Raw genomic sequence first — 24,184 nt, 5'->3', positions numbered from 1 at the left:
GAAATGAAATTGTTAGCAAATATTTTCTATAATTTTAGTTCCACATGAACTGTAAATCTCTCCATTTACTTTGAGGTTTTGAAATTAGGTTCCCTAAGCCCTACAAATCATTTATAATTTGTACGTAACGTGCCGTAAGATTTAATTTATTAAAAAAAAATAATAATAAAAAAATAAACTGCAAATTTAAAGAGCGGGCAGTTGGCTTTACTATTTAGCTGTTCGACGTTGACTGGTGTGAGAGGAAGCTCTGAGAAATCCTGGATTTGGAAACCTCGAACAAATTTTCTTCCATAGTTCTCTCTCTCACTCTCTTTCTATTTTGATCCAAGCGAAATTATGTCCAGATTTCGCTCTATGTTATTCATCTTCTTGATTTCGATTGCATCGGTTGTTCGAGAATCCATTTGTTCGCCTGCTCGTTCGGCGAGCACCACCGTAGATCCTAGTAAAGTGAAGCAGATTTCATGGAAACCAAGGTTTTTAGCAGAATCGATTTCAAATGCATGTCTCTTTTTTATTTTTATTTTTTTGTTCTATTGTGTTTGTTTGCTGAGAAAGTTGTGGAACGGGAAATTATTGAACTCTTGATTGTTTTAGCTTCGAAGTTTTGGTCATCTAGGTTGAGTTCAGTGACCTTTAACTTAGTGCTGATAGTAAATTAGTAATTAAGTTATCTTCTATTTTCCAAATTTTGATTAGATGATTTCACTGATGTTGCAGAGCTTTTGTATATGAAGGTTTTCTCACGGACCTAGAATGCGACCACCTGATTTCTATTGTAAGTTAAGATTAGTGATATTCATCATTGAGTTTGATATGGAATACATACCGTCAATGTGAATCTCTGTTTTTCTTCTGCGAAAGGCGAGATCCGAGCTAAAGAGATCTGAGGTTGCTGATAATGAGTCAGGAAAGAGCAAGCTCAGTACTGTTCGAACGAGCTCAGGAATGTTCATTCCTAAGAGCAAGGTTGGTTTTGATCTCCCTACAAAATAATCTTCCAGTTTTTCTGGATATTTTCTCGACTCTCTCTTTTGATTTTTGTTTTTGATCGGAAACAAACATCCGTTACTACTCGTCATTGAAGCTATTTATTGAATTAAACTAAATGGAAGAAACTTCGCTGTTACGATACTGAAATAGATTGCCTTCTCAAAGAGGTTAAACAATCACATTACGATAGGAACGGTCCTGATAGCATGGATGCACTAATAAACATTGCCTCTTGTGTTTAAGCTTTAGATGTTAGTTTTTTATCCAGGAGGTCCTAAAACAAAATTAGGGAGAAAACAAGTTTGCAGAATCAATTACTTAAAACTTCCTTCACTCTTATCTTGTTAAATCAGGACTAGTCTCAAAAGCTTGAGCCGTTATGTTACAATTGATCTAATATCTTGTCTAGACCAGTAGGCTTTGTGCTCTTCCCACTTGTGTCTTAAAATTAATTTATGGTATGGCAATGAATACTTCCTTTGGTTCTATTAAGTAGCAGTTGAGATCTCTTATTACCCCATGTTTGTATTGCGCATTTACATCTTTATTTGATATTCAGGATGCTATTGTTTCTGGCATAGAGGATAAAATTGCTGCGTGGACTTTTCTTCCAAAAGGTATACAATTTGTTTACTATCAAATCGCATAATTCACCATTGATATGTTATGTTATATGTGAGATCTCACATCGATTGGGGAGGAGAACGAAACATTTTTTTATAAGTGTGTGGAAACCTTTCCCTAGAAGACGCGTTTTAAAACTGTGAAGCTGACAACAATACGTCAGGGCTAAAACAGACAATATTTGCTAGTGGTAGCTTAGGCTGTTTTAAATGGTATCAGAGCCAGACGTCATGTGATGTGCCAGCGAGGGCGCCGGCCCCCAAGGGAGTTGAATTGTGAGATCCCAAATTGGTTAGAGAGGAGAGCGAAACATTCCTTATAAGGGTGTGAAAACCTCTTCCTAGTAGATGTGTTTTAAAACCGTGAAGCTGACAGCGATACATAACGGGCCAAAGTGGACAATATCTGCTAGTACATTATATATATTTGAATCACTACAACTGATTTTCTATAAGTAACATTCATGATGTCTTTATACCATGGGGCAGCCAAGGAGAGTATATGTATTGGATGGATGTCATGCCCAATATTGCTGCTAAATGTGTGGTGTATTTTTCACTTTCAGAAAATGGGGAAGACATTCAGGTATTGAGATATGAGCATGGGCAGAGATATGAATCACACTATGATTACTTTGTTGACAAGGTGAATATTGCCTGGGGAGGACATCGTTTGGCTACTGTCCTCATGTATCTCTCTGATGTGACCAAAGGCGGTGAAACAGTTTTCCCCATGGCAGAGGTTAGTTCGAGTGTTGATTCAGAAACTACTTTACTAGCTAGAACTACACTATTATACTCCTTTATGTTCACTTTATTTTAGGGAAAGATTATTGAGTCTCTTAAGTTAAATAAGCTGGGCAGAAAATGATGATATGTGTGAGATCCCATGTCGGTTGGGGAGGAAAACGAAGCATTTTTTATAAGGGTGTAGAAACCTCCCCCTAGCAGACGCGTTTTAAAAACCTTGCGGGAAAGCTCAAAAACAAAAAAATCTGCTAGCAGTGGGCTTCTGTTACAAATGGTATTTGAGCTAGACACATGCAATGTACCAGCGAAGAGGCTGAGTCCCGAAGGGGGTGGACACGAGGCAGTGTGCCAGCAAGGACGTTGGGCTCCAAAGGAGAGTGGATTTAGGGGGTTCCACATCGATTGGAGAAGGAAACGAGTGCTAGCGAGGACACTAGACCTTGAAAGAGGGTGGGGAGGAGAATGAAACGTTCTTTATAACCTCCCCCTCCTTTACTAGCTAGAACTACTCTACGATAGTCCTCATGTTCAATTGGAAGATCACCTCTTCTTATATCTCAGTACTCTCTATATATAATAAACCTTACCACTCAGCTTTCTGATGGAAAGGCCCACTCTCTAACTAGGGTTTTTCTGGGAAGACTCAGTGTTGGATAATCCAGAGAACTTTACCATAATTTTCTAGACCTATATATTGTTCAGGAAGACGATATCAAATCCCGTTACCCCATTCAAAACTCTTTCCATGATTCTGTTTCTCAATCAAAATGTCTATGAATTGAACCATATTCATTGTGGATGCAATAGAATCCACCTTAGAGGGGCATTAATTGTTGTAGAAAATTTCAATTGCTAAGAACTGAAATTTTCGATTTTCGATTTTCGATTTTCGATTTTTGAAGTCTCCAAGATTCAAACAAAACTATTGGTGAATTGGACTACACATGAAACATCTTGGATTACTGAAACTTTTCATCAACTTTCAATAAAACTCAATAATTTGTATTAAAGTCGCATATGAATTTGTTTAACCTTGTTATATATAACCTCTGTGAGCAGAAATCTCCCCACAGGAGGGCTTCTGAAACAGACGAGGATCTCTCAGACTGTGCAAGGAAAGGAATCGCAGGTGAATTGTTACTTCTTCAGTACTTATCAAACTATAAAACTTGCATGAAATCGATTTGCTTTATCTCATTTTATTCCCATTTGGAACGGTGTAGTGAAACCAAAGAAAGGCGATGCCCTTCTCTTCTTTAGCCTTGAACCAAATGCCATCCCGGACACCAAAAGTCTACATGGAGGTTGCCCTGTTCTTGAAGGAGAAAAATGGTCGGCAACAAAGTGGATTCACGTAGATTCTTTCAGCAAAAACTTAGCAAACGTTGGGAACTGCACTGATCTAAATGAAAGCTGTGAGAGATGGGCCGCCTTAGGGGAATGCACCAAAAACCCAGAGTACATGGTCGGATCTCCAGAGCTTCCTGGCTACTGTAGGAGGAGTTGCAGGACCTGTTGATCTCAACAGTATGTTCTTTCCACTCATATATTTCCATACCTTTTATTTGGTGAATATTAATTGTAGTATTTTTAAATTATTGGGTTCGTTTGAAATTTCCTTTCCTTTTGAGTGGCACTTTGCTTTGTTTCCCATAGTGAGGTATTGTTTCTTCCAAAAGGAAATACATAATGACTTAGATAAAGTTGTCACTCAGTCATGAATTCTTAACCTTTTATTTTTTGGTGTCGTTTGGCACGTCAGTCGTTGTGGAATGAAAAGCACTTATTGCAGTCTGAAGCACGGAAGCATAAAGCAGTAGCCTTGGTAATTATAACCCTTTCTTTTTTCCTTTCGTTTTTCAATTGATAAGACTACCTTTATTATGTTCATTTTTCTTATAGGAGTATTTTAGCTTTAAAAGCTATAGTTTATCTTTATCTACATTATAGGAAACAGTAATTTGGCTTATGTAGCAACGAAATAGTTAGGGAGGGACTTTTTGAAGTGATTACGGACCTAACTTCTCACTAGGAATATTTTTTTACGAGTTTGAAAACATAATTTCAACCTTTCTAGACATTGAAAATGAATCGTTATTAAGCCATTCCCCCAGCTCGATAGGTGGTAGTTGGCTTGTTGCTGCTGGTTGACCTCATCTCTTGGCATCATATTTTGCTCTGTAAATATGGTTGTGTGATGAGTTCAAAAAATTCAAGGAACCCAGCAGGACTTCAAGCCATCTGAAACTGAAAGACAAAGAAGGAAAGAGGTCAAAATCTAATCGTCATCCTCTCACTCAGTTTTTGACAAATTCTTCATTTAATATATTAGTGAGAAAAAATTAGGTGGGATGTCCCACATTAGTTGGAGAGGAGAACAAAATACCGTTTATAAGAGTGTAAAAATCCTCTCTTAGCATACGCATTTTAAAGTCTTGAGGGGAAGCCGCGTTTTAAAGCCTTGAGGAGAAGCCTGAAAGAGAAACCCAAAGAGACAATATCTGCTGGTAGTGAATTGAAGGAAAGATTCCATAAGCGACATGGTGATAATAGGTAAAAGTGCGAATATGCAAATGTTGGACATATCAATAATAAAGCAAGCTACAAGATAATGAACAACAAGATGCTTCACTCAACGGGCATCTCTTAAGTGGCCATGGAGATTCCTTCTCCCATCACCCAATAACACTATGGTATGAACTGCTAAATCTTTTTTTTTTTTTAATAATTATTTTTTCCCATCTAATAAGCTAAAAGTACTTGAAAGCTATTTGGTCAACCCGCTAATTATTTAATCTTTAGGTGGGAGTGATGCCTTAGGAACAAATTGCAGGTACTTTAATAATATGGGGTAAGACTTGGTGGTATAACAATGCCATTACTTTTTTTAAAATAAATTTTTATTTCTCTAATATAGAAAATGGAACCTTCCATTATTATTTTTTTATTAAAAAAATCTAGAAAAATGCAAACTTTTCTCGTTCTTTAAAATAGATGTTATTTTTCAATTTTAAATAAAATATTAACATAACCTATGTGATAATATCTTACCATTCTTCTTTGTCTTTTTATGTTTGGGTTATTTTGAAGTTTTAAATAATAATTTTGAAGTTTTAAATAATATAAAGCAATAAATGGAAATTTAAGATTTAAAAACGAAATCAACGTAAAGTAATAGTTTATATTAGATGAACACGACTCTCCACAATGGTATGATATTGTCCACTTTGAATATAAGCTCTCATGGCTTTGCTTTGGACTTCCCCAAAAGGCCTCATACCAATGGAGAGAGTCGTGTTCGTCTAACATAGTATCAGAACCATGCCCTAAACTTAGTTGTGCCAATAGATCGACAAATTCTCAAATGTCGAACCAAGGACTCCAAATGAGTGATTAAGGGGAGGCGCACTTTGTTCGAGGGGAGGTGTTAGATGATGAAAGTCCCACATCGGCTAATTTAGAGAATGATTATAGGTTTATAAACAAAGAATACTCTCTATGGGGCCTTTAGGGGAAACCCAAAGCAAAGCCACGAGAGCTTATGCTCAAAGTGAACAATATCATAGCATTGTGGAGAGTCTGTTCGTCACATTATTACTAAATCAGAGTTTTAATAGAATAATATCTATATAATTGATAGATATTTTTTTAATTAAAATGTGTTTATTTATTGTATATCCAACAATTGGGTTAAATTCACGACCACACTGCAGTTTTATCTCCTTTGGAAGCTTAATAGAATATATTCGTTTTTACTATCAACAATGAGAATATGGTTCCAACCCATCATTACGAGAATTCTGTTTTTTCTTTTGTTTTCTAATAAAATAATAATTAAAAAATAAAAGTATATATATAGTGGAGATTGAAAAAATGATAAGGATTCCCTATCCACGTTGTTAGTGACTCTCGAAGAAATAAATGGGCGATGAACAAAATGCTAAGGCATACCATTGTCTTCTTTAACCTCATAAAGCAAAAAGGGGTTTTGGTCCAATTTTCTGTCCCTTCTTGGTTTTTAATCAAACCCATCTAAAACAAATCAAATAACTTTAGCTTAAGATACTGATTTCACTGAAAGAGAGCTGTAATAATATTATATAAAATATAGAATCTGAATATTTTGAGAGGACAAGATTATTCATTTGAATTTCAAGATTTCAATCTAATTCTATTACTGTTCTAAAGTGTTCAAAATATTATACAAAATCATTTGCTATATACATCACACAAAGTTAAGGTTTGAAATAAGAAATAATTAGGAGTACAAGGACCAAGGGCTAAAGTAGAATATGGTAATAGTGCGTGCAAGGACAATAGATGACAAGAACCATGAAGTTTTATTTCAGATAACATCAAGCTTATAACTTAAAACGATTAACCACAACCAATAGTTTCTCAAGAAAAAAAGAAAAAAAGACCAGTCAAAAGGAATATTATAATAAACCAGAACAGAGAAAACAATGTTGAGCTCATAAATGAATAAATGACACAAAGGCCGAGAGAGAGAGAGAGAGAGAGAGAGAGAGAGAGGAAATTGGGGAGGTTGGGGACACAAATAATCAGCAGCAGCACAGAAATCCAGAGAAGACGGAAAGTTGGGTTGGTCTGCTAGTTTAAGTGCAACCAATAATAATACCTAAAAGTAAAGGGAAAAGCTTTGCATTATTACTCAAAAATTTTGAAAGGTTTTTTCTGGCATTCAAAACCCTTTGTCTGAAGCAATTTTTCCTCAAAAATCTGCAATTTTGAGTTGCAGTTTTGATAACGGAGTTTTTTTGTTTCTTGCGTGTAGTGCAAGCAAGCATGGAGGTGGGATTGATGCAGAGACAATGGGTTGAGTACACAAAGTCGCTATTCATGGAGGTATGAACAAAAACGAAGATCAAATCTTTAATGGGGTTTGTTTTCTTGCTTTGTAGTTTCAGTTTCTTGATTTATTTATTGTTTGGTTTCTGGTGTTTGGAGAGAGTAGGGTTTCTTGGACAGTCAGTTTATAGAGCTGCAGAAACTGCAAGATGAGGGCAACCCAGATTTCATTGTTGAAGTGGTCTCTCTTTTCTTTGAGGATTCTGAAAGGCTTCTCAATGATCTAACCAGAGCTTTGTAAGGCTTCTCAAAGTTTTTTTCCTTTTTTTTTTTTTCTATCTATGGGTTTCTTTGATCCTTGTTTTGATATGAGTTTTCCTTTTTCTCTGAACCTTTTTTTATTTTTTTTACAGAGAAGAGCCTGATGTGGACTTTCAAAAGGTTGATGGCCATGTTCACCAGCTTAAAGGAAGCAGTTCTAGGTAGGCACCAAACTTCTAATACCTGTTTTTTCCTCATATCCTTGTGTTCATGAAGGTTTATGAGCTTTTGGGAGCTATTTCGAAAATTAGTTTCATGGGTTTGTTTATAAAAGTTAATGATATTCGAGGGAAACTGTTACTTAATCATGTTTATGCTTAATTTTTTGCCTAAAAAGAAGGCTAGTTTGCATAAATAGCTTCCAAACAGCCAGTCTTTTTTCCCTAATTTATCAAGCATAGAGTGAATAAAGTTTTCATTTGGCAGCTTGCGATTTTCGAACTCTAAAAGAGAATTAAATATAGTATTCTCTCCAGAAAAAACTCATCAATTTGAGCACTGAAAACTAAACTGAATGAAGGATTTTGTGACTTTTGTGGTTAACAGCATAGGTGCACAGAGAGTTAAAAATGTCTGTATTACCCTCCGCAGCTTCTGTGAGGAACAGAACATTGAAGGGTGAGTGAGCTCTTATCTTTTGAAGGCTAAAGCTGGGTTGTTATGATGCTTAGATTCAAGTACGGTTTTTGTTATTGAATTTTATCTATTTTTCCTTTCAGTCCCAAATTTTTTGAGGTCTCAATTCTTTTTACCATGAAATACTTCACTATTATTGAACCTTTTCTTTATCGTCTTTTAGCCTGAGTTATCAAAAAAGGGTATTTATGTATTATTATTAAAAAAAAGTCAGAAGTTTTTCCTATTAAAGCTCCTACAACATATGAGCAATGTTGGATGAAATTAGCTTATAAACACAAGGAAATTTTTGGGCTCGGTGCAGGTGCCTGAGATATCTGCAACAACTAAAGCAAGAGACCTGCCTGGTGAAAAACAAGTTTGAGAATCTATTCAGGGTCAGTACATAAGACTGCTGTGTTAAAAACTAGCAGATCCTTCTTAATTTCTAAGGGTTTTATATGTTAATTGCAGATGGAGCAACAAATCATGGCTGCTGGTGGGTCAATCCCTACAACAGAATTGCTATTCTAAGTCTGCTGATATTCACAAAAGGCTAGAGAATACTTCTGGAGTACTTGTTATTAGAGATGATGGGAATGTTGTTTTTCTTTTCGTTTTCTCGGAGGTCCTTGCGAAATTACTGTTCTTCTATTTGATGAGACCTGTGTGAAATTTTACTGCTGAGGAAGTATTTTCTAAACCATGTCACTTTCCTGGATGATGCCAATGTTATAAAATGGTTGTATTTAAAGATTCCAATGGAGTTCCACAATGTGAACAAGACCTGTCTTGGCATGTGCTTATAAATATTTGAGGACTCTTCTTTTCATGTTGGTTTTAAAGGTAAGAAAAAGCTCTACCAATCGTGTCTGAGTGCAGCTATTCCGCATGGATAACACGTTCGGGAGAGGGCTTTTATGGCTAGTTTTAAGGTCAACTACATTATCCCAATAGAGAACATAAATACTAGATATGAGACTATAATCTGTAACATGAAAGAAAGAAAGGATGCATTTTGCTGCCCCTCTTTGAAGACAGATTTCGATAATTTATCTGGAAGAAGGATCTTTCTTATGGAAGAGTGTGACATGCCTCTCAAGAGTGAGGGTGAAATTCTTGGACGGGTGAAAATTTCAATGGATATTTGTAAAGAATTGTCAGACGGCAACTCGGTGACAGAAATACTTGATGATTTATGAGGGAATTTAAGAATTGTCAATGGACTTATATAAAAATCCTCACTAAGTCTATGGATGGATATATAGCATTCATTAATTATGATCTTAAATAGCTCATACCGAGGATTTCAAAGAAATATTTCCTGCACACTTTTTTAAACGGTTCTTTTTCCCCCTACCACTTGTCCTATTCTAACATAGAAATCATAAAAACTTGAGTTAAACGAAACATAATGGTATACCCAGATACATACAATCATCAGAAGTTGGCAATAAGTTTTCTAAGATGAAATAACAGAAGTCCTGCCACTGAAATCTCCACATTTTATCTCCACACATGCACAACAAGAAAATTAATATAAGATATAGACATGAAACAAATTTTCTCACGCAAAGTTTTTTTTTAAAAAAAAGGGTAAAGCCTCGAGACGAGAAACTTTGTGATGGAAGAAGCAAGAGCTTTCACAAGGATGGAAAAGACTTTATTGAAGGTGATGTTTGAAGTAGCAGATTATAACATCAATCAAGACTACTATTCCATATTCATTTTAATTTTGTTCTCCCCAGCAATATTGAACAGATACTTTGTTCCAAGCTGTCATAACATAAGGAACTACGTAGTTGACAACAATTCATGATGTATCTTATCCCATTTAAGCTTATTTTGTGTTAATATTTAGAAAGATGAACTGCAGGAACTGCTAATGGTTTAGAGTCTCCTCTGGTTTTTTTCGATGTAGTGTTGTAGGGATGGAGACAATTATATGTCTATGATATTTTCATGTTTAATATAAAGGTTGAATTTGGAAATCTATCGTATTCTAGTGGCAGTCCATATTTTTCAGCTGGCATGGAGATTTGTAAGATTCGGTTTTCTTAGAGGGGAACAACAGAATGCAAAGATTTTGAGCTGTTCAACTCAACCAATTCAGACTCCAGAGAGCTAAGGATGGTCAAAATGCTTCTATTTCCCCTAGAAACCAAGATATTATATCTAGTTTACTCATTCAAAATCCTAATTCTGAAATTTACTAGTCTCCCTTTATCATAGCTACAGGGTTGATTAACTACAAGGATGATATAATGCGTCAAGTCTTGGATCAGAGGTTTCCTTGTACCTTGATTGGAGAAAAGTGTCTAGACTTAGTACAATGAATTTCAATGTGAAACTTCCTAGAAAACACTGTGTTACTTCAAACTTTGAAGTTTGTAACACGACTATCGTATCAATTTGCTCAAATATTCTGCAGCAATCCTTCCTTCTCTCCCTTCTCATGTTTACAAGGATGAGATGAGGTAGGTATACACGTTACGTTCAAAGACTTGGGACAGAGGTAACCACTTATTTCATATTAAGGAATTACCACAAAATAAATAACAGGAAAAAATAAATTATTTGCACAAGGGCAATAACTTAATGCAAGTGAGATTTGTCATGTTTGCTGCACTTGAGCTTGTGAGTAGCAGCAATGAAATGTGATTACAAGACAGTAGGGCAGTATGGCTTTCTTTCTATGGTCAACTACAGAGCCACTAAGTCTTCTGTTCTATCTAGACAGTTCCAAAGATATATGTCATTTTCTAAAATTTGTTTATTGAAGCCTACTCCATTATACTTCAACTAGTCGAGTTTGTTTGGAATTGCTCTATCAGCACTAAATGTCCAACTAGCAAGTCATAGTAACAAAAACTATCACAAGCTACCACTGCCATCTTCAGTTCTTGTCATCTTATGTACGCATTTCCACCTCTACCATGTTTTTAGTCTTAAATTATAAATACTCGTTCACAATGTCAGCCAAGGTCGCTCATGTAAGATACATATCTGGATCTGTTCAGAGGGAAGGCTAAGATTAAAAACTAGTTATATCTTCTTCCTCTTTTTTGTTTGTGTAAGAATACGTCTTTACGAAGTAGTGGTTCACCACGTCTCAGGTATAAATATCACTATACACAATATCCGAGTGACTAACAATGCATAGTGGCAACACTGAAGGCTGAACGCTGAAGCATTACGGTTTCTTTACCCTTCATTACCTTCATTTAACTAAACTAATTCAATAGTTGCTACTTCAGTCATTATATCACTTTATTACGACAAAACAAAAACAAAAGCAAAAACAAAACCAGATCCGTTGATTTATCTTTACTAATGCATATGAAACCATTCAATTCTCAGGACTAATCACAATTCAAATAACTGAGATTTTCACGAAACCTGATGAAGCAGCCTCCGAGCAGCAACCGATCCAGCCTTCTTTCCATCAGTTCCATCATGGACGCCCGAGTCCGACTCGTCGTGGTACCATCCCACCGATTTCTGAGCTTCAAGAACGATTTGAGAGAAACCTGAAATGCAGGTCCAACACAAAGAATTGAAACTCCATTTCAAATCACCGGCAAGCATAAACATACAAATTTCACATCAAATTAAACGCACCTTCTTTGACGGTCTGTTTGTTCTGGCGAATGTCATGGACAGTGGCGGAAATCTTCCAGTACAGAGGACGACCGACATAGAAAATGACGAGGAGGAGGACTACCACCATGACAACGCGAAATGTAATCCTAGCTGCCGACGACGCCATTGCTTCCGGTGGCTTTGTCTTGCAGAGAGAAACAGAGAGAAACAGAGAGAAAGAGAGCGAGAAAAACTGTGATCTACCAGAGCATAGAGATTCCCGCTATGCAGTTGAAATGGTTCGATCAGGCAAAAGGAAGAGTTGTTCAGCGGGTTCTCACAAAGGGGTATATATATATCGGAAAAAATATCTGTTTCTATTTTTCCATTTAATGATTTTTTTTTTCTTTTTTTGTCTTAAGCCATTTGTGTCGATTAAAATCGGGACAATATTTAGTTATTGTAAAATTTTATTTGTATTTTGATTAAATAAAAAAAACAATAATTAAAGGAATTGACTTTGCCACTTTGGCAATGTATATGTAGGATTGAAAATATAACAACCCGACAATTTGTAAAAAAACAAGATTTTTATAATTTAAAAATAGTATAATATTTTCTGTCTTTGCCCATTAAAATTATGCATGTATTTTTTTTTTAAATTTTAAAAAACTTAAAATATATTTATATGATATATTTGTAAGTTCTAAAAATTGATTCATTTATTAATACAAAACTAAATAAATTTTTAATTTTATATTTAATAGAACCGAATCAAATGTCTATCATTTAAAATAAATAGACACCAACTTGAACTAAATGTATATTTTTGTGCAAAAGCTAAAATTTAGCTCAATTTAATCACTATGATATGATGTGTTAGGTGGATTTGAGAACAATATAATTTCATATTGAATTTTGGATTTGATTTAATTTTAAAATCAATAATTTTGGATCGAAATAAGATGATAAAATACTCATAAGAGGGTAAGAAAGTAGACTTTAGACTAAGGTTATAAGTATGGCGTGGTCTATGGTATTCATAGGATTAATGAAATTATAATTTTAGATAAATAATGAGAACGAGGTAAGATAGAGTTAGGGATACACCTTATCTGACTCTAGAGTGTTTTTCCTCTTACTCCCGATTCATTCTTTAATTCATGTAACTCCAATGTTTTTTCGTCCCTATTCCCACTAAAAAAAATCAACTCCGACCATTTATACTGGGTACTAACCTTTACGAAATAAACCAAATTGGTTAGAAGCCGTTAATCAAATATCTTAATTTCTTTTACTCACGTTGTTAATCAAATATTTGGTCTCTATATGATATTTAAAGTCGGGATCTATAAAACTTTGGTTACATGGTGAGCACTGTGACCTACCCGAGCAACAAGCCATGGCCCTACATTATAAGAGAGTTTGGGGACGATGTCGAGAACGAGATGAAACGACGAGTTTCCTAATGACGATGGATTGAGAGCTTGCTTTGAGAAAGGACATCAAAATTTGCTATTCTTTCCCTCACATATAAGTTTGGATTTCAAAGTGAAAGATGAAAGAGATATTTACCATTATAAGCGGCTTATGCCCTGAAGACAAGCATAAGGAATGGCTCCAGCTTTGCTCGACGAGGGGCCTGCATTTCATACCACAAGAATTAATGATTACTTGAGAAGCAAGAGAAAAAGGAGTATATAAGCTAAGACTTCAAAACTATACTAGTAATGCAAAGGTTTCGCTTCATAGAAACCGAACCGATCCCGTTGATGCCTCCAAATTGTTGCCATACCATCAGTCCGACACCGATCTAATAACTATCATCAGAGCTACGCTTAGAAAAGAAACTCATGAAGAAGAAAGTTTTACAACAGCAGGCAAACAAGTCCAGGAGTCTGGCTTTTGGGAGACTTTGTAGAGTTTCATTGTAGTCCGGTTGGTAAATTAAAGGGTTCATTCTTTTTGGAAAAATCAAGAACTCACCAAATTCTCAATGAAAATAATGAGAAAAATACTTTGATTTCAGCAGCCTCATCAGAGATATCAGCATCCTTTCCACAAAGTCGCTGTAATGCAAACTTGAAAGTCCTTCTCATTGCCAACGTTTGCCTGAAAATAAGAACCCTAGTTTCAAATTCGTTTCTTCTATTCCGTTTTTCGGTCAGGAAACACAAAGTGAAAAAAGTTTGGATTATAGGAATGCTGCATTACGAGCCATCGAGGAGACGACTCCAGAACAAAAAAACAGACCAACAATCAGAAAAACACATGGAATGATTCCTACAGATCAATGGTTCAGTAAAATAGTATATTAGCCTTATATTGATAATTATATCCAATATTTTTCTTTACATTACAGTATAACACCATCTCAACTGATCTGAACAAACAAACTAATATGTATCTAAAACAGAGAGAATTTGCCAGTTAAAGCAAGAGTGCTCCATGTTACCACTGTTCCTAATAAGAAAGCAACGATAACGACCTTGTAACAATCATAAGCTGCACGGAAAATGAGGAGGGATGCTAAAGAAAATTAGTGACTTGTTATTAGATAACCATCTTGTTTAAACTCGTTAACTAAAAATTTCTTTGTTTTTCTAAGGGGGTCTATGTTTTTCATCTTCTACACCTGCTCGAGTGTGTTAGGCCTCCTCGTAGATTTTGGTGCTATTTCCTCTATGAATATAGGAATCAATCACAACAACAGGTTTTGAAAATTTTAACATGAAAGCATTCATATAAGAGAAGAGGAAAGCAATACAGGCATTGCTAGAATGCGAAGAGTTAGAATAATTAGAAATATTTGTAGAAAACTTCACCACATAGGAGAAAACTCCGATCCCATAACCAGTGAGCACCCTTCCAAAGTCCAAAGTCCAGTGAAAAAGCTTCCTGCGGTAGAATCACGACAAACCATACAAGCAATGTCAGTCAGATGAGTTATTGCATCTTCTTAGTGAAGGATCATGTGTTCAAAAAATGCATATAGCACATATCGCTGAAAAATAAACCGCTAGCCAACCCGTAAGGCAACGTGTACCAAAACTCTCATAGCCTGTACATATCTCCAAGATGATCGGTAAATAGTCAACGATGGCAAAAAAAAAAAAAAAAAACTCAATCAAACCTAAAAAATCTAACCAACTTACCCCTTTTTGACTGATGAAGTCTGCAATCAATCCGCTTGTAACAGAACCTACCATTGCTCCAATTGTTTCTTTAATGAGAAATCAAATGTATTGAGGAACATGAAAGAATATACATGTACAAAAGAAAAAAACAACACAACAATAGGAGACCCCTCAAAGAAAAGAAATCAATCCAAAATAATTAAACTAACCTGAATAGTACAAAAATCCGAGAAACAGAAGCCGCAAAGAAGTATTAAATCAAATGATATCCCAGACATCAAATACATTTGTTAGTTGAACCTTCATGAATGGAGTGATATGCAAGTTATCTACATCAATCAATCTTTACGAGTTGACATACACAAATTGAACATGGATTTGATATCAATTTTCCAATTCACATTAAGAATTGGAATGAAAAAAATCACTAGATATATTGAACAGGGAAATTTTAAGAAGCAATAGAGATGATTGCTAACGACAATAGTCCAAAAGGGGCTGGCAAAGATTGGTTGATTCTGTTTGCAACAATGTATCGGGTTTGCAACCCGAGACATACACAAAATATTTCATTGTTATGAAGAAAAAAGTTTAACTCAGAGAAGGTACGCAACAACAGTACATGCTCATTGCAAACAAGAAAAATTTATTGTAATCAGTTTACATATATGGGGAAAATCATTCCAAGGGACATGCTTTCTCGAATGCTTCCTGCTCTTTGCGACATAAATCAAACTCATTTGTATTGTAGTACATGCAACCGACATAAGCATCCATCTCTTTTGTGCACCTTTGATGAAGATCTTTAAGCCTGCAAACAGAAGCAGCCTCTCGGTTAATTATTTAACAAGTACTAATGTTTACTAAACAAAGCTATTATCTCTAAATATTGTGAAATGAAAATTGTTCATTCATCAATGATATTTCTCGTATCATTCACTTGTATTCACAAATTTTTTTTTCAAACCGTTGGATGATGGAAGTCCCACATCGGCTAATTTAGGGAATGATCATGGGTTTATAAGTGAGGAATACTAACTCCATTGAAATGAGGCCTTTTGGGGAAGCCCAAAGCAAAGCCATGAGAGCTTATGCTCAAAGTGGACAATATCATATCATTGTGAAGAGTAGTGTTCGTCTAACATGGTATCAGAGCCATGCCCTAAACTTAGTCGTGCCAATAGATTGGTAAATCCTCAAATCCTCAAATATCGAACAAAGAACTCTTAAAGAAAAGGAGCCAAGCCCCTCCTCGAAGGCAGTAAAAAATGACTAAGACTCCAAAGGAGTCGAGCCTCGATTAAGGGGAGGCGCACTTTGTTCGAGAGGAGGTGTTGGATGATGGAAGTCCCAAATCGGCTAATTTAGGGAATGATCATGGGTTTATAAGTGAGGAATACTAACTCCATTGGAATGAGGCCTTTTGGGGAAGCCCAAAGCAAAGCCATGAGAGCTTATGCTCAAAGTGGACAATATCATACCATTGTGGAGAGTAGTGTTCGTCCAACACAAACAAGATGGGAAATTTTTTATCGATAAAATGAGAGGTAACAAATGTCTGATAATACAAACCTTCAAAGGGAGAGAAGAAAAAGAAAAGAGAAAAGTAACAAACTATATGAAAATATGAAACCATCCCTATTCAAGCAAATATTCTAAAAAGAGAAATGACCAATAAATTTAGACAAAGAACACCACTGTGAAGCTTTCAATCTGGGAAACTCAAGCCGCTCAAACCAACATTGTTGCTTATTCAAAATTCCTTTGAAAGCAGTCCAACCAAAACTCAGAAACAATAGCTTTGACGTTATTAACCCATAACAAACGTAATCTTGGAGAATATAGGGGACCAAGTAAAAGATGAAGAAAACTACTCTTCGTGTCATTTGTAAAAACCCAATGTACAACAAAAAAAAAAAAAATTGTAATAATTAATGATAACAAGCCGTAGCCATAAAAGCTTTCTAGATAGAGGTTTGACTTCAAAAAAAAAACTTGAAAAATCAACTATCCAGCCTCTTGAAACTGGAAATTAGCATAACCTAGCAAATTCCAGCTCAACCAACCGAAAGTTGTTCATTGAATTCCTCATCCAAAGATTAGAAATGCTGAACCATGAACTGTGAAACTACCACTTCAATGCCACTAAAGAGATCTAAATCATGAATGCTTGCAATCCTTCAAAATCTGGAAGACCTCCACAATCCAATATTTCCACCGTGCACCTAAGCTAAAGGTGCTTAACTATGAACGGGTGATTTCGGATAATGTCTACCATGCTCACCATAAATTTAGTCAGATAAAAGATTATCAACGTAAAATCTTACCAGCACCGGCACTAATAATTTTTATATCAAGTTTAAGAAACAACCCTTACTCTTCCTAGTCTTCTACTCTAGCGGATCAGATAACGACCATATGATTGCTAAAGCAGTGTATTACCTAATCATGTATTTGCTTGCAGATTAGAAGACGATCATATGATAACTAAAGCAAATTTCCGGAAAATATAAACCAAAGCCGATGAAAAGTGGCGAATTCGAACTTCGGCTATGAAAACAACAAAGAGGTAATTCACTTACAGGGAGAGGACGCAGCGAGTAACTTGTTGGCCTTTTTCGAGGCATTTCTCCGGGTTCGGATCCTTCCTTTTGCACTGGAGGTATGCCACATTCTCCGATCGACACATGTTCGCAATGTGCTTTGACGAGGACATTAACACCGCTGATGTAGGAATCGGATCTCCAGCAGCATCGACTGCACTCGCCATCTTTAATTCGATCAATTCCTGATTTCACCAAGAAAAAACAACAGAAAAAAGATCATTTAGCATGGTAATCGTTGCAGAAAGAAAAAAAAAAACTGCTCATAAATCATGGCAGGAAATACGTCCCCATCCTAATTCATTTTCTCATTACCAACCAAACGAACTGCCTCTCGATACAAAAAGAAAATCCAACTAACAGAATGAAATTTCGTTTCAGAAATGGAATTTTTCAAACCTTTCAATCCACTGGGTTCGAGTTTCGTGAACTAAAGTGAGAATCTGAGAGAAATGCAGACAAGACCCCGAGTGAGGAGAAAGCAGAGTGATAGGGTTAGGCAAAGTTGTATTATTATTCTGATCACGGGGGTATTTATGTCTTTCAAATCGGTTAAATTACAAAATTGTTTAAAATGTATTAAAATTAGTGTGTAAAATACTCTTAAAATTTTTTTAAAAAATTAATTAATACATTTTCAACCATTTTTAAAAATAATTTTAAAATATTGTTAAGGTTAGTCCCATATTTAAAAAATATCTAATTTTTATAAACAAAATTTTAAAAAGTATTTTTTAAATAAAATATTAATAACTTTCATCTAGGATATTTTTTAAGGTGTATTTTTTAATTTTTTTTTAGTCTAAAGATATTATTGAATATTAAGTGTATTTTTTTTAAATGAAATATAAAATTCATGATTTTTTTTTTAATTAATTTAGCCAATATCATATAAACCGAGTGTCTATACGTCGATGGAACAAGATTCAACATACTTGATGTCTGAATGTGGAGGCAAAGAGAATTTGTAACATAATCGAAAGTTTTTAGCTGTGAACGACAAACTTCAAACTAAAATTTGAGGAAGAAAGAAACAATGTTTAACTATGTGAAAAATATGAGTTTGAGCGGTTACAAACGGTATCAAAACTAGGCACCAAACAATATGTCAACGAGAACGTTGGCCTCAAAAGAGAATGGATTGTAAGGTCCCACATCAATTAAATAAACAAACTAAACATTAGTTATAAGGGTGTAGAAACATTAGTTAATGCCCTTTCAAACTGTATGGTTAGCTAGCCACATACCACCTTATTGAGCCCACGTTGAGTTTTTTATTTGCGACATTTTTTACTGTGCGGCGTCATGATTTTGGCACGCTCACGACCAGTTTTAAGGGGAATTAAGCCCCATATATACTTTTCACTTCACTCTAGGTGAGGTTTGTCTTTGCCAATCGAACATCGCTTGTCCGGAATCTAAGCTTGTTCAACCACACACGCCGCCTGCGCGTGCATGTTCAATCGTCTGCGACACATCCGACTTGCCTCTACACTCAGCCAAGTCATTCGGCTCAACCTTGCCTCTGCTCAGGGTCAAGGTCTCTCAATGCAATGTCGCATCTCGTCTTGTCATCTCGATCCCCATCGTTATGGTCCATATGTTTTGACGTCATCCCGAGTCTCGGGATGTCGTCAGCCATCACAACTCGTTTGGTCATGCCATCGAGAATGGGCCCCCGTGTCACTCATCTCATCAAGACTTCCCAAACATCTATCTATCCGAGTTCTTAATATGTGTCAAAGATTTCGAAATGGTATCGAGCAAAAGTTAATTCGTTGAGGCTGACGACGATATGTAACAAGCAAAAGTGGACAATATTTATTAGCGGTGGGCTTGTGCTGCTACAAATGGTATTAAAGCCATATACCGAGCGGTGTGTGAACAAGGACGCTAGACCTCTAGGATGATGGATTGTGAGATCCCACCATTAATTGACAGTGATATATAACGAGCCAAAACGGATAATATCGGTTAGCGGTGAGCTTGAGTTGTTACGGTTTATGATAATAATAGGATAATGAGAAACATTATAAATGGAACGAACTCATTTCACTAGAGAAATATGCAACATTATCCTAACTCAACTTAACACCATTTTCGGTTTAAGTCTGAGCGTGTTGGCACAACACTACACTAATGCAAACATTAGATTGATCTAAAACTGGGACCAAATTTTTTCTTATTTTCATTCCTAATTTTTAATTAAAAATATTACCTAAATAACTGCCGATTTTTCGGAAGTTTATGCTTTAAAAAATTAATTAAAAAAAAAATCAGTTTATCCACGTATCTATTTTGGGATTTGAGTCGACGTGGACCAATAAGAAAAGACCAAACTCCAAAGCTGCTCGCCCATCCACCGTCGATTCTATGTTTTATCAACGCCAATTCCGCACACGCTTCACCTCTCCATTGGGTTTTCTATCTTTTCTCGTTAAATTAATTCTTCCACTTCATTCACCGCCACTTCCCTTCCCCTAGTGGCAAGAAAAAGTTGGTTCAATTTTTCTACCCCGTGTCTCTCCTTAAATGACACGTAGAAAGTGGATGTACCGTGTCTCTCTGTTTTTTCTGGATTTCTTCAGCTGAGATTTGATTGTAGCGATTGAAGTTGTTTGATTCTCCATTTTTGGTGGTTGCTGAGCTCCAATGGCGCCCTGTACGCTAGCTTTTCCTGCTTCTATCAGTCGAGTTGCAGTCAAAGAACATGAAGGTTTGAGTGCTGTTTCTTCTCGATTCTTATGGGGAATGGATCTAGACTTTCGATTTAAGAAGAGGGTCAATCAGGTAAGGCTTTAAAACCGATGAAAAAAACATGCCCACTAAGTGTTTGATGAAATGCCCAAGTGAGAAGAAAAGAATATTTTCTATCTTTTTTGCAACTGAAAATTGGAATTATGGATTTTTCTTTTCACCTTTTGAATAATTAAGTTTTGAAAGATGTGTGGCTGTTTGCTTTTGTTTGAGGTAGGTCAAGAAGAGGCCCGGCGGGATCTGTGCATCACTTTCAGAGACAGGGGAGTTTCCTTCACAAAGTCCACCGACTCCTCTTTTGGACACTATAAACTATCCAATTCATATGAAAAATCTATCCATTAAGGTATATATTAATATATCCTAATCTTTTTGACTTTGAAACTTTTAAATTTTGTGATAGTTTAATATGATATTAGAGTAGAAACGGAATTTCAAAAGCTACACTCTTGGAAATGTTTGGTCTTGTTCTTGGGGGTATCGTTGACTCAGGAGCTTTGTCAACTAGCTTATGAATACTAATTTTTTTAACTCTTAAACCCGTTTTAACACTATTTGAAATGTTTGATTGCTTCTTGTGGTATCGTTGACTCAGGAGCTTTGTCAACTAGCTGATGAAGTAAGATCTGATGTCATCTTCAACGTGTCGAAAACTGGTGGTCACTTGGGTTCCAGTCTTGGCGTGGTGGAGCTCACGGTGGCTCTTCACTATGTCTTCAATACCCCACAGGACAGGATTCTGTGGGACGTTGGCCATCAGGTGCCGTTCTTCTTGCCTTCCCGGTGAGAGATATGGTGTAATAGCCCAAGCCCTCCACTAACAGATATTGTCCACTTTGGCTCGTTACGTATTGCCGTGAGCCTCACGGTTTTAAAATGCGTCTGGCTGAAGATGATACGTAACGGACAAAAGCGGACAATATCTGTAAGCGGTGGGCTTGGGCGGTTACATATGGACTGGCCATTTTGTTTTAATACTAGTTTGAATTGGTGATTGCAGTCTTATCCGCACAAAATTCTAACTGGAAGGAGGGATAAGATGTCTACTATTAGACAGACAAACGGGTTGTCGGGATTCACAAAACGCTCGGAGAGCGAATACGATTGCTTCGGCACGGGTCACAGCTCTACCACCATTTCAGCAGGCTTAGGTGATTGCTTTTAAACTCCAACTGGGAGCTGAAGAAAGATAAGATGGTTTTGTGAGAGAGTATATTCAGAACATAATGAGCTACTGTTTTAGATTTTCCTATCCTATTGATATTTTGGGGTTGTGCTTAAGTTTTCAAAATATTTGTGATTTACTTCAGTGAGATATTTCACAGCAATTCTTATGTTGTACCTCAATAGGAATGGCTGTGGGAAGGGATCTTAAGGGAAGAAAGAACAATGTGGTTGCAGTCATAGGTGATGGTGCCATGACTGCAGGGCAAGCTTATGAAGCCATGAACAATGCGGGGTACCTCGACTCGGACATGATTGTTATTCTTAACGACAACAAACAGGTCTCTTTACCAACTGCAACGCTCGATGGGCCCGTACCGCCCGTGGGAGCTTTGAGCAGTGCTCTCAGCAGGCTGCAGTCAAACAGGTCACTCAGAGAACTGAGAGAGGTAGCCAAGGTAAGAAATAACAAACCAAATCTAACCGTCACGCCTTGATCCTTCAATCTGAACGATCTCGGGTTTAATTATCCTTATACCAATGATGTTTCAGGGTGTCACGAAACAAATTGGTGGTCCTATGCATGAATTGGCAGCAAAAGTTGATGAATATGCTCGTGGGATGATCAGTGGTTTTGGATCCACATTATTTGAGGAGCTCGGGCTTTATTATATCGGCCTGTCGATGGTCATAACATGGACGATCTTGTTTCCATTCTCGAGGAAGTCAAGAGTACGAAAACTACAGGTCCAGTCCTCATCCATGTCGTCACTGAGAAAGGACGAGGCTATCCATATGCCGAAAAAGCTGCTGACAAGTACCACGGTAAATTAAAGATTCAGGTCGAAAAATGATCATTGTTTCGGAAATTGAGTTACAACCTACAATTGTGGCTTGTTTATGCAGGAGTCACAAAGTTTGATCCTGCAACTGGAAAACAGCAGAAAACGAAGGCTGCAACGCAGTCGTATACGACATACTTCGCGGAGGCATTGATTGCAGAAGCGGAAGTGGATAACGATATTATTGCAATCCATGCTGCAATGGGAGGAGGCACAGGCTTAAATCTCTTCCAAAGACGTTTCCCGACGAGATGCTTTGACGTCGGTATAGCTGAACAGCATGCTGTTACATTTGCTGCTGGTCTAGCCTGTGAAGGCCTAAAACCGTTCTGTGCGATCTACTCGTCGTTTATGCAAAGGGCGTATGACCAGGCAAGCTTTTGCTTCTTGTCGACCCTTAACCAAGTCGAAACAAGTTTGTTTTCGTTGAATTTCAACGAAATGTCGTGTTTGAATTGCAGGTAGTTCATGATGTCGATTTGCAAAAGTTGCCTGTGAGATTTGCAATGGACAGGGCAGGCTTGGTTGGAGCTGATGGACCAACCCATTGTGGTTCTTTTGATGTTACGTTCATGGCATGCCTGCCTAACATGGTGGTGATGGCCCCATCCGACGAGGCCGAGCTCTTTAACATGGTTGCTACAGCTGCAGCCATAGATGACCGACCGAGCTGTTTCCGGTATCCACGAGGTAACGGTATCGGTGTTGAGCTGCCACCAGGGAATAAAGGCATTCCCCTTGAGGTTGGAAAAGGCAGGATTTTACTTGAAGGTGAAAGAGTGGCACTCTTGGGCTATGGAACAGCAGTTCAAAACTGTTTGGCTGCTGCATTGATCGTCGAACGCCATGGATTACGAATAACAGTTGCCGATGGACGTTTCTGCAAGCCACTCGACCGAGCCCTTATCCGATCTCTAGCTAAATCGCACGAGATTTTGATCACAGTGGAAGAAGGATCGATCGGGGGATTCGGGTCTCGTGTCATCCAGTTCCTGGCTCTAGATGGCCTTCTTGATGGCAACTTGAAGGTGAAAATCTCATACAAGCCAAGCCACCTTTAAGATTTTTGTACCTAATTCACTAATCTAGCTAGCATTCCATATATTGCTTGCAGTGGAGACCGCTGGTTCTTCCGGACCGATACGTCGAGCACGGTTCGCCAGCCGACCAACTGGCTGAAGCAGGTCTTACTCCATCTCACATTGCTGCTACAGTATTCAATATGCTGGGACAAATCAGGGAAGCTCTTGAAGTCATGTCATAGAAGAGAACTTTGTGAGTCTAAGCGTTACCCTTCTTTACAAATTTCAAATCTGCTGTATATTCAAATACTTCTTGTACAATACTAGAAGGCTCATGCTTTTATGCAAGATTCCACCCTTTACCATTCTTAGGATTCGATCCCGTTACTTTGTCGATATTTTCGGTATTAAAATTGAAAAAATTATATGAAAAATATCAAAATTTACGTTCAGCTTGACAAATTGTATCAAACTTTATTCTAAACGTTTGATTTCATTTATTTATTTTTATCTTGAACGTGGAAGAACACTCGAAGAACACACTCGGTACATAGTTAATCTTACATAAATATAATTTTTATTACTTTTCATCTACTGGATTCGTTTTATATAATATAAAGTTAAACCGATTTTAGGATTGGATAACTAAGAAATGCTTAAAAGAATTGAAAATTAGTCGTGTACCAATACCGATGCACCTTCCTTTTCAGTAGCTCAATTATAGGAATTCCAAGGTTAAGTGTGTTTTTCTTAGAACAATTTTAGATAACCTGTGGTAATTTTTCTAGGATGCATGTGAATGAGGACAAAACATGTTGGAAAGACTCGTGTTGGTATGTGGGGATAGTTTTCACTTTCAGAAGCAAGGAATGAGTACTGAGTGTTGGTATGTGAGGATAGTTTTCACTTTCAGAACCTAGGAATGAGTACTGAGTTTGTGACCATGTCGTAGGGAATTGTCAG

The 24,184-nt window shown here is 36.8% G+C and overlaps 5 protein-coding genes across 15 annotated transcripts; 3 read left to right on the top strand and 2 right to left on the bottom strand.

Annotated features, from left to right (window-relative positions):
- Positions 1 to 216: 216 nt before the first annotated feature.
- Positions 217 to 6,999, top strand: LOC111436810 (probable prolyl 4-hydroxylase 4). Of its 5 annotated transcripts, XM_023074561.1 has the most exons (9): positions 217 to 479; positions 724 to 781; positions 868 to 972; positions 1,556 to 1,613; positions 2,186 to 2,361; positions 3,429 to 3,498; positions 3,593 to 3,834; positions 5,789 to 5,793; positions 6,875 to 6,999. In XM_023074561.1, the coding sequence occupies exons 1-9, from the start codon at positions 340 to 342 to the stop codon at positions 6,987 to 6,989; spliced, it is 969 nt and encodes a 322-aa protein (XP_022930329.1). In that variant the 5' UTR covers positions 217 to 339; the 3' UTR covers positions 6,990 to 6,999. The 5 variants fall into 5 exon arrangements, with proteins under 5 accessions (XP_022930329.1, XP_022930330.1, XP_022930328.1 ...); XM_023074562.1 differs by lacking the exon at positions 5,789 to 5,793; XM_023074560.1 differs by lacking the exon at positions 5,789 to 5,793 and having other exon boundaries at positions 6,867 to 6,999.
- Positions 4,466 to 12,031, bottom strand: LOC111436812. 5 transcript variants are annotated; one of them, XM_023074571.1, is made up of 3 exons: positions 11,736 to 12,026; positions 11,514 to 11,644; positions 4,466 to 4,616 (listed from the first exon to the last, which is right to left on the bottom strand). In XM_023074571.1, exons 1-3 carry the CDS (start codon positions 11,881 to 11,883, stop codon positions 4,602 to 4,604), a joined length of 294 nt encoding a protein of 97 aa, XP_022930339.1. In that variant the 5' UTR covers positions 11,884 to 12,026; the 3' UTR covers positions 4,466 to 4,601. The 5 variants fall into 5 exon arrangements, with proteins under 5 accessions (XP_022930339.1, XP_022930340.1, XP_022930336.1 ...); XM_023074572.1 differs by having other exon boundaries at positions 4,466 to 4,610; XM_023074568.1 differs by lacking the exon at positions 4,466 to 4,616 and adding an exon at positions 6,189 to 6,401 and having other exon boundaries at positions 11,736 to 12,031.
- LOC111436811 (histidine-containing phosphotransfer protein 1-like) lies at positions 6,926 to 8,919 on the top strand. 2 transcript variants are annotated; one of them, XM_023074567.1, is made up of 7 exons: positions 6,926 to 7,057; positions 7,165 to 7,235; positions 7,345 to 7,475; positions 7,592 to 7,660; positions 8,046 to 8,117; positions 8,440 to 8,512; positions 8,589 to 8,919. In XM_023074567.1, the coding sequence occupies exons 2-7, from the start codon at positions 7,176 to 7,178 to the stop codon at positions 8,646 to 8,648; spliced, it is 465 nt and encodes a 154-aa protein (XP_022930335.1). In that variant the 5' UTR covers positions 6,926 to 7,057; positions 7,165 to 7,175; the 3' UTR covers positions 8,649 to 8,919. The 2 variants fall into 2 exon arrangements, with proteins under 2 accessions (XP_022930335.1, XP_022930334.1); XM_023074566.1 differs by having other exon boundaries at positions 6,993 to 7,014.
- Positions 12,032 to 15,317: 3,286 nt separating the features above from the next.
- On the bottom strand, positions 15,318 to 17,943 carry LOC111436739 (NADH dehydrogenase [ubiquinone] 1 alpha subcomplex subunit 8-B-like). 2 transcript variants are annotated; one of them, XM_023074451.1, is made up of 3 exons: positions 17,836 to 17,943; positions 17,416 to 17,621; positions 15,318 to 15,644 (listed from the first exon to the last, which is right to left on the bottom strand). In XM_023074451.1, exons 2-3 carry the CDS (start codon positions 17,601 to 17,603, stop codon positions 15,512 to 15,514), a joined length of 321 nt encoding a protein of 106 aa, XP_022930219.1. In that variant the 5' UTR covers positions 17,604 to 17,621; positions 17,836 to 17,943; the 3' UTR covers positions 15,318 to 15,511. The 2 variants fall into 2 exon arrangements, with proteins under 2 accessions (XP_022930219.1, XP_022930220.1); XM_023074452.1 differs by having other exon boundaries at positions 17,752 to 17,873.
- Positions 17,944 to 19,841: 1,898 nt separating this feature from the next.
- On the top strand, positions 19,842 to 23,673 carry LOC111436948 (probable 1-deoxy-D-xylulose-5-phosphate synthase, chloroplastic). The gene is given in 10 exon segments (XM_023074749.1): positions 19,842 to 20,226; positions 20,411 to 20,539; positions 20,789 to 20,953; positions 21,194 to 21,344; positions 21,544 to 21,815; positions 21,910 to 22,030; positions 22,033 to 22,182; positions 22,264 to 22,571; positions 22,661 to 23,227; positions 23,314 to 23,673. Coding segments are annotated over 10 exon segments (2,151 nt in total). The 5' UTR covers positions 19,842 to 20,088; the 3' UTR covers positions 23,464 to 23,673.
- Positions 23,674 to 24,184: the final 511 nt, after the last annotated feature.

Source organism: Cucurbita moschata, unplaced genomic scaffold (genome assembly GCF_002738365.1).
Source record: "Cucurbita moschata cultivar Rifu unplaced genomic scaffold, Cmos_1.0 Cmo_Scf00060, whole genome shotgun sequence".
Taxonomy (NCBI): Eukaryota; Viridiplantae; Streptophyta; class Magnoliopsida; order Cucurbitales; family Cucurbitaceae; genus Cucurbita; species Cucurbita moschata.
The sequence above is the reverse complement of the archived record's forward strand: the minus strand, read 5'-3'. Positions and strand labels throughout refer to the sequence as shown.